Source organism: Cyprinodon variegatus, unplaced genomic scaffold (genome assembly GCF_000732505.1).
Source record: "Cyprinodon variegatus isolate N-32 unplaced genomic scaffold, C_variegatus-1.0 Scaffold950, whole genome shotgun sequence".
Classification (NCBI taxonomy): Eukaryota; Metazoa; Chordata; class Actinopteri; order Cyprinodontiformes; family Cyprinodontidae; genus Cyprinodon; species Cyprinodon variegatus.
This window is the reverse complement of record NW_015151403.1, coordinates 86,948-96,991: the sequence shown is the minus strand read 5'-3', so window position 1 is coordinate 96,991 and position 10,044 is coordinate 86,948. Positions and strand designations below refer to the sequence as shown.

Here is a 10,044-nt window from a genome sequence, read left to right as displayed (position 1 = left end):
ATGGATGTCTATTCTATTAACATTTCTCTATCTGTAGAACAACACTTTACCAAGCCTCATTTTCCCTTAAAGTGAATAGGGTGTGTAACATTGGGCTGAAAATGGCATATTTGCTGTTCTATGAGCCCTAGTGCAAGCCTGGTTCACTTGTGCCGCTAGGCGTTCAGGGAGAGAAGTCAGCTTCTTCATCCAGTAGGTATGAATCATGTCTGAGCCTGGAGCTGTCCACTTTCTCATACCTTAGAGTCTTTGTTGGAGGTCTGCCATTGTGATGTTTTCTGGACTTTGCTCAGGAAGATTAGCATGGTCAGATTTTAGGTCCTTTAGCCACTAAGCATCTTTATTATGTTTCTTTCCCATTTATCCTTCTGGTAATGTTCAGTCTGCAGGAGTTGTTCTCCTGCCACAGGTGCCATAGCTGGTTCTTTATGCATGGGTTGGTATATTTAGGTGGTTTTTTTGTTTGTTTTGTTTTCCTTGGCACTATCTTCATATACTGAACATTTCCTATGCTTTTTATTTCATGTGTGAGCGTAAATCATGAAACATGTGTAATGCATATTGTGTCCACTAGATGGAAGCAAAATACTCCTTTGAGGATGGAAGGTACATACTGGATAAATGTAGTAGAAATACACAATATTGGCTTCAATCAGACAGGAAATGATTGATTTTAATTCTTAAAGATGTAAATATCATAGAGCTCCTCCAGAGGTTAGGATTAAACCCTGTAAAGTTGGAGGTTTCTCACCAACTCTATGCTCCGGATCTAACACAGCTGCCATAGGAAGTAGACATAGTGATAAGGTGTGTTTATTTTTTTTTACTAAATAGTATTTTATTATTATGTTTTACAAATAAAATGTTTAGTTGTATCACTTTAAAAGTAGATACATGCTGAGTGAAATTAGTTACTGAAACAGAACCAAACGTATTAGATGAACGTTTGTTTCCAAAGCCTTTGTTGGGTTCAGGATGAGTGGCTGTTAGTCTGCACTACATACGTTTTATTTTGCTAAAGAAAACATTGTTTTACACTGCCTCAGAAACATAATGATATAAACCTCTGTCTGATGTCCACAGCCAGTATAAACAAACAGCTATATTGCTGTGGATAGGGCTCTTTAGCTTTAATCCAGAGTTTTATGCGTCGGTTTTTAATGTCCTCGTAGAAGTCGATCTGAAGTGATCAGGAAAAAAGGTAAAGCTGTCTAAACTGTGGATACTTCCTCCACCCCCCTGCATAAACACAAAAACACATGTTTTTGAACTGTGGGAGAGAACTGGAGTACCTAGAGAGAAACCTATGCATGCATGAAAAGAACAGACAACAAGAAACCTTCAGCTGAGATTTGAACCCAGGAACCTTTTTCTGCAGGGCAGCAGTGCAACATTTCATTGCTAATTAAGGACTAAGGTAGGAATTAGGAGTAGGGTTAGGTTTAGAGAAATCTGAAAATGAATGGCAGTCAATATAAGATCCTCATCTAAACTTGAATGTGTGTGCTTTCATGCTCTGTATAGATATAGATCTATAGTGAAGGCTCTACAGGAAACTATACCAGCTTTATCTTCCTAGGTTTGGTTAGTTAAGAGGTTTGTGACGTTTAGATTGGTTTCCTTTGCTGAAAGGCACTTCCTGTTTTTCTCAGGGTTAATCTTAATACCACATTAGCTTTGATAAAGCAATATACTCTTATTTCTAAGTCAAGTGTTCTTCTAGTTGCTGTCAAGAAACTTTTTGAGTGTGCAAGAAGGTCCTATCCTCTGCTCAGAGCTGCTTTAGAAATAACACACACCGGCCAGAGCAACTCTGCAACAGGACAGCGTGCCTAAAGAAGCTGCTCTTTGTACTCGGCTGGTTTATTTTGGAGCACATGCTTCTTTTCTCTCTGAAGGGATGATGGAAGTCTTTATTCCAGAGCCAAGGGGTTCTTTTGCTCAGCTGTATCAAATTGGGCTCAGTGTGTTTTGACTTAAATCCCCACTAGACTTCTGTGAAGTTACAGAATTCCAGCTTTCTGGTATTTTGAAATACCTTTGAAATATTCAACGTATCATAATACCTTTCATACAAGGGTAATTGTAGGAATAATACTTTATGGTACAAAGAAATGATCCAAGTGTCTATCTGAGGGATCGAAGTTCGGAATTTGCAAAAAACGTTAAAGATTAAAGTAAAAAGTTACTAAGAAGTGGAGCTGAAAGTTTATTTACCTTAAAGCCGATATATAATGTTAACCCTTCACTCAAACCTTAACAGCCCAGCCTGATCACTGGTTTAATTCAATTTTGTTTATTCAGTGATACAGTAGCAGACTCTAGAAGCAATGATCTATGAACACTTTGTTAAAAACAGTTAAATTAAACTAGCTCCACAGGTGACTCTCTCTAGGAAAGAAAAAGTTTAACAGATGACATCTGACCTAGTTTTCAACTCAAAAAAGGATGAAAGAAATCCCATAAAGTCAGTACACACTGAGCCTGTAGCTTTGTCTACGAGAGAAACAGGACTAAACAGTGAAAAACAGCCCAACTCTATCATCTATAACGGAATTTGTCGACTGCTGCTGCCCAGCCGCTGCCTCCTTCCAGGATGGGGTCACAGCTAAATAAAACCAGACCAGATGAATAAACAATAGCGAGAAAAAGCATAAAGTTAAAAGTTGATCAAACAAATATTGCACAATTGGGAAAAACAAGAAGACTGAACCAGATTTAAGATATGTTGTCCTTATGTCCTCCAGCAGTTTAAGCCTATAGCAGCATAACTATAGAGATAGCTCAGGATAACCTGAGCCATTCGAACTATAAGCTTTATCAAAAAGGAACGTTTTATGTCTGTAGCCTTAAAAGTAGACAGGGTGTCTGCCTCACAGACTGAAACTGATACAGTAGCAGCCATTCAAAATGGCCCTTCCCAGTCAAACAAATGCCGAATGGAAGCCAACTTATAGCCACTGCAGTGACCACCTCCTTCTCTGACTCCACCCTTTGACTGAATTACAGGGTTTGACCAGGAGAAGGCGTTTCTATTTAGATTTAAATTTCCACAAATCATGACAGAATATTTTATTAGAAATATTGATGTTAAAAAAGGAATTATAGGGACTATTAATGAAAAATGGGGAACTATTGAATGTAGTTGGTTCCACTGTAGAGGAGCATTCACTTGTTAACAAATGGTTGAATGAGTTACCTTATGCCCCTAAAGATTAAATTGAATATTTAAACTTAAGGGTTTGCATAAGCTATAGTGCCTAAATTATTGTCTAAGTTCTTTAAAAAAGTGGAGGCAGACCAACATGAGTGTGTGACCTCAGGTAGAATGGTCTCATTAAAAACTCTGCTGATCTTTCTAGAAACCTTTCCTGGAAGAGTGGACGCTGTTACAGCCGCAAAGGTTGGACACACCATTAAACCCATGGGTTATAAACTGAGTTTATTTAACTAAGCATATGTAAGGTATTCACAGATCTGCAAAAATGTAGTTATGTTACAACCTTAATCCAAACAGTATCAGATTAAGGCTGCAACTAAAGATTATTTTGATCGTCGATTAATCTGTTGATTATTTTTTCAATTAATAATTGGATAGCCAAAGATTCCTTAAAGACTTTTTACAAACTTAAATCAGGTGAAACTAAAACCTTTCCACCTGAGGAGCTCTGGATAGAGCATATCGACAGATGAAAAAGTTTTTTTTTTAATCTTAAATGCAAAATGTTTACATATTTTTTTATAATCTTGGTATAATTCCTGCTCTAAAGGGGTCAGTTTAAGGCGTGAGTCTCTATACTCCAGTTAACTATTAATCGATTACTTAATTAATCCTCTTATCAGTTTAAGCTCTTTTCTCAAAATTATACAGACAATACAACCTTATAAAAATGTGAAAAGCATTTTTCACAGGAATGGCAGATTGGTTTGCCACAGAAACACATCTGAGACGTCCGTCAGTGTTGTTTAAAAAACTCAGCATAAACTGAATCAGCTGTAGTTTCCAGTCATCATTCAGTCTTACAGTATAAGTTCAAGCCTTAAGGGACCTCTATCATGTAAAATTGACTTTTTTGAGCTTTTACCTGTTAAAAAGCTATTTCTCCATTAATATCATGAATCACGGGCGTGCTTCGGTGGCGAAATGGTCCGACCTGTGGTCCTTTGCTGCATTTCTCTCTCATACTCACTCTCATTTCATCCCACTTTATAAAAAAATTTAAAAAATGAGCCACTAGTGCCGTAAAAAACCTAAAAAAAATTAATAAGTCATAAATCATCATCAATCATCCTTACATGTCTGACAGGTTTCCATGCTAGCTACTTAGACCATGCCATGCCTGCCCATTAAACACACACCCACTTTCTCCAATGGCTGTTTTTTTGCGTTTTGTGAGTGCGATCATTTCTGCTTAAAGTTGAGTTAAAGTGGCTCTTTCAGCAGCTAATCTGTACAGTGACAGCGACTGTCGCTCTTTAAGCTTATGTCAAACACACAAAAATATTCCTTTAGCTGGCAGAGATCTTTGACTTTGTTAAGCTTTGCTTAAAAGGAGTCTTATCACTGCATGATTTCATGCTGCAGCATCTCTAGGAAGATTTAGTGAAATGGGCAGCACTCAAACGGTGAAATGCTGCGTTTCAGTAAAGGCGAGCATCTTTTTTCCAGGTTAGAAACATTTCATAATACAGGATTGTTTTGTAGTGGAAATGGAAATACCTCATTGTCTACCTTCTTATACTTGACTTTGGAACATTTTAAACAATTTGATTCAAGACCTTTAATGATCTCTCTAGATGTTTGAGTATAGACTTTTATTTTTCTAGAACAAGGTGTTGTAGTTACAGTTAACTGTTTCCACGCTGGGAAAGCCTGATATGATATAGGCCAGTTGACTCCAAGGTTTAGGAATTATTTAATCAGATTTGTTAATGAATGAGCCCATTTAAAAGATGCTAGATGATCCACATTCATATTGTCCATTTCTGCCATGTGTGATGTGTACAAAGCTCTGGATGAGGTCATCTTTACATCTACTGCACTGCTTGTACGCGTGAGTATTGTTGTGGGTGTTGCAATACGATACATGTCACGATACTTGGGTCGCGATGCGATATTATCACTATATTGCGATATCAACATATATTTTGTGATATTTTCCCTGCTATCAAAATGTAATGTTTAGATAAAAAGGCAACGTCTCAGAAATGGCTAATTAACGGTTTCAATTTAAGGTTGATTTTTACCAACTTGCATCCATGCTGGGCTGCGTCGGTAACACTTTCGTTTTCATTTAAACTTCACATACACGTAAGTGCACTTATTTGCGTAGTATTGACATCACCATGTAACATCTCATTAGTATTTCATTTTCGATGAACTACAGGAGGGAATATAGAAGGAAATTGTGTTGCCTTATGTCTTATTCGTGACCTTATGCTCGCTCGGTAACGCGGAGTATGCAGGATGTAGACAGGGTGTCTACAGGCTGGAAGTCACGTACAAATCTTGGCAAAAACAGGGTTGTTAATGGTTGACTCTCACGCAATCGGATCACAGGCCAAGATACTTCCAGGAAGTTCTCCAGAGCGTCCAGTCGTGCACGTGCATCCACACAGTGCAATATTGAAACTATAAAAGCAGCCTAAAACGGAATGAGGGTTGGGAAAAGCTGAGATGACTGATGATGTAAAGCTCTGTGAAACATTGTACTGAGGACGGCATGTGAATTTGATTCTGTAATAAAAGCTCTTCCCCTGTCCGGTGAGCAATCAGATAATCGACTGAAGGTGTCTTGACTTTTGAGATCCTACCATTTGAAGATTCCACTATATATGTTCATCGCATTATATTGATCTTTTTATATTTTGGTATCCATGTTGCTTGGGGTTTGAGTCAGTCCACGTCTTCCACTATGACTGCCTCAGCTATAGTTATAGCGCCGCGCAGCAAAAGGGCTCCACAGCGCCATCTGCCAGCCTCGCCGTACAAAGGTAGCCCTGTTTTAGGCAAAAATCTTTTGCTTTTAAAAATCGATACTAGGAACTAAAAGATCGATATTATATCAGGCAGCCAAAAATCGCGACATACTGCCAAAACTAATTTTTTTCTACACGCCTAACTATTTGTCTCAGATGTTAGATATTTGATAGGGTGGCATATATTTTTATATGAAATAAAACTGAAACTTAAGCTCATAACCCTTCATATGAAGGTTTATGTCTAATAAATGTCTGTAAAAGTAACATCTCCCGTTTTACTGGTCATCCCAAATAGCTCTTTATTTAAGCAAAGTTCCCATGCAGAAATAAATCTAAATTCCTGATTCACAGCTAGAAACCTGCTCTGCTCCATAACTTTTCCCGTTTATTCCTGTCTGGATGTTTCAGGAAGGATTTTGAGGAGCTGTTTGACGTCATCATTACCAACGCCTTGAAGCCTGGGTTTTTCTCCTTGGTCCCCCAGCAGAGGCCCTTTAGGACCCTCGGTGAGTAGCAATGCATTCATCTATGCACCTGCAGGCCAGTAGCTGAACTACAGTTGCTTCATTTTTCTTGGGAAAACAATGTGCATCTTACTGCCTAGGCTAATTAGCCGTAGCTTTGTCTCTAGAATTCCTCCCTTGTGTTTGATATTGGCTCCATAACTGTGAACCAAACACTCAGTACCTTAGTGAGTTATATCAAACTATGATTACACTTTTTATGGTTATTGATCATTTTTAGGCCTGGGTAAAAAAATCNAGTGAGTTATATCAAACTATGATTACACTTTTTATGGTTATTGATCATTTTTAGGCCTGGGTAAAAAAATCTATTTAAATGATTTTGAATAGATTTTTTTACATTTAGGGAATAAGATTGATTAGTTTTATAGTGACGTGCGTGACGTTCACATTCAAGTGAGCAGGAAAGATGCACTCAGGATGACTTCAAGCCGGACAGCTGCAAATATAGACAATAGGTTGACTGAATACATTAACAACTGGAGGCTGAGCAGCAAACACCCGGTGGTTGCTACAGACAACGCTGCTAATATGGTTTGTGCAGTGAAGATAATGCAGCTCATTCATGACTGCTGTGTCACGTCTGCTTGCTGGAGTGAGGCTTTACTTTTTCACTTTTCACAAACAAGTTTGCACTTTTGAGACAGTTTAGTTCACATCTCTAGTTTAAACTGTCCGATTTACAAGTTTGCACTTTGTGTTTAATATGACAGGAAATAAAATACATGAGTGTTTTGAAACACAGTTGAGCCACTTTCATTATTGTATAAACAGATTGAATCGAAATAGAATCGATTCAGGACTTTGGCGAAAATACCCAGCCCTAAATATTTTTATTGATAGTTTTTTCACATAGATTTTTTTTCACAAAGATTTAATCCTCTGACCCCTTAAATCAAAATTATAACATTTAAATGAATAATTTAACTTTATTAACCTCACATTGGAGAAATTTACCTCTGCATTTAACCCATCCCCTTGGGGAGAAGCAGGCTGCCATTGTGTGGCAGCCAGAGAGCAATTTGGGGTTAAGGGTCTTGCTCAGGGACCCAGAGTGCAGGCTGTGGGGATCAAACCAGGTACTTGCAACCCTCTCAGAGTACAGAGTGCACTGCTCTAACCTACTAGGCCATCACTTCCCTGAACACCAGCACTGGAAAAATATCTAAAAAAAGTAAAATGTCTTAAATTAAATGTATTTACTCTTAATTTCAGTAGGTAAACGAGATAGTTTGGCAATGGAATGAGTATTTTTTTTAATAAGATAATTGGATAAAATGCACTTTAACTAAGACAATGCAATTGTGTTTTTTTATTTTAAATGTAAATTGTCTTGTTCCATTGGCAAAATGTCTCCTTTACCTCCTCAATCCAAGAATAAGCACTTATTTTAAGAAAAAAATTACTTTGATATTTCGATTTTTTTTTCCAGTGAGTATGCAACAAACTAGGGAACTCCTACAAACAGAACAATTACTTCACTCTAATACCATTTTTATTTATACAAAGTAATTATATTCAATCTTAAGTAATTGTGTTATTTAAAATAACGCTGAATTTCAAATTAATCAATTTAAATACATTTTTATTATTGAGTAAGAAGTTTATGTGTGAATTTTCCAATGTAATTCTAATCAGCCTAGCAGATTTTCAGCACATGGCTGTTATAGAGGTTAAATATACCAGAGTAGTAAAAAAACAAAATTATTTTAAAGAAGTCAGCAATAAGAAAATTATTTCTCTGAGATGAACATGATGTTTTAATCCACAGGGTTGTATAATACACTTTTAGAGGATATTCTTCCAAACTTTGTTAGATCTCTAACAAAAGGTAAAAATTAAAACCATTTTTAGCCTCAGACTAAAGGCAGGACATAGAAAGAGCGAAAGGAATGTTTATTTTTGTCGGCATGGCAAAGTTAATCGTGAGGAGAGAAGAATGTCTGAGTGTGTAAATCTTCTTTCTTCACACATAATGCATCCCTAATGTTAGCAGAAAGATGAAACAGAGGAGGTGGGCCTTCCTTAAAGCTGCCCATGTGCCAGGTTACACCTTTCCAAGCAGCTTTTCAGACCAGAGGCCCAGGTAGCAGAGACAGGAGCTAACAGGAGCATACGGTCAACATGTTGAAAACATACATCAGACCTTTTCAGTCAGAAGAAGTAAACTTACAGCAAACTCTCTGGGTGCAGTTTATGCAGCGTTATGGTGCATGCACACCAAACGCAAATAATTACAAGTTATACTTATGGAGAGGCTCATTCAGGAGGGAATCCATGCAAAGGACTTGCTTTTAATTCAATTCTATTCAGTTTATTTCTATAGCACCAATTCACAACATGTCATCTCAAGGCACTTTCCAGTTCAACCAGATCATCCAGTCAGATTAATTCAAAGTTTTCCATCTAAGGAAAACCAGCTGATTGCATCGACTCATTGACTCTTCAGCAATCCCTCACGCTAAGCATGCTTGTAGCAACAGTGGAGAGGAAAAACTCCCTTTGAACAGGAAGAAACCTCTAGCAGAACCAGGCTCAGTGTGAGCGGCCATCTGCTGAGGCCGACTGGGGCTATTAATGATGCAAACAACAGGATTAGGGTAAATAGAGTAAAGGAAACCAGAGATGGAGCAAAGCAAAGTTCACTAGAGTTCAAAAAGTTTTCTCATGTCACATTGTGCCAACCAATCAGGGTCTGGATGATGTGGTGTAGGGTGAAGGAGGGCAGTGGAGACAAAATTTGTTCTATTTCAAATGGAAGATAGAAATATAACCCTTGAAATAATTATGAATTACGTTCTTAAGAGATTCCTTGATGGATTTTATCCTGTTCAAAAAGCATAAATTAAGTTTAGCTACTGTTCTTTAACCATTGGGAGGATCCAGTCTGCCAAATTAAACCTTGTAACGGTGGATAGTAGCCTTTTTGTGGCAGAATGAGGCTGCAAACTTGGAAGCACCAAGTGGACGGGTAGTTAATGGAAACAGGTTAAACAAGCTGGCGGCAAGACCCTTCATGCTAATACCAGCATTTGGAAGTGGCGGCTTAGCATTTAGGGCATAAAGCTTGGAATCATGAGGTTCTCAAGCCCCATTCCTACAGACTGCCACTCTGGGTCTCTGAACAAAGACCCTTGAAGACCCTTAACAATGATCCCCGGGCACCACAAGTGGATGGGTTAAATGCAGAGACTGAATTTTGTTGCGTTGCGTGTAATTACAATAAAATGCTGTAAAACATTTTTTTATGTAATATAGCCCTTTGTAGGGCTGTTAAATCAATCGTCCTTCCTGTAGCTCCAAAGATGGTCCCAGCCAGCTGAATTTCTCTGCCTTGCCTTGTTCTCACGCTGTCCTCATCAGGCTCCAAGAGCGCCTCCAGTGTTGTCTGGGTGATCCGTCGGAACTTGATAACAAGTTAAAATTCTGGAATTACTGCTGGAAGTGATCCAGCCGTAGCTCCTTGATTCCCAAGACCTGTACCAGAGGACTCAGGAATCTGGATCAGTAATGATCTCTGAAGAAGGTTGAAGGTCTA

General features: G+C 38.1%; 1 protein-coding gene across 1 annotated transcript in view; it reads left to right on the top strand.

Moving 5' to 3' along the window:
* The window catches only part of nt5dc1 (5'-nucleotidase domain containing 1), a 97,054-nt gene that overhangs the window by 59,160 nt on the left and 27,850 nt on the right, over positions 1 to 10,044 (top strand). The window contains exon 8 of the mRNA XM_015398677.1: positions 6,391 to 6,488. Coding sequence (XP_015254163.1) covers positions 6,391 to 6,488 — 98 coding nt within the window. The remainder of the gene's footprint in view (positions 1 to 6,390; positions 6,489 to 10,044) is intronic.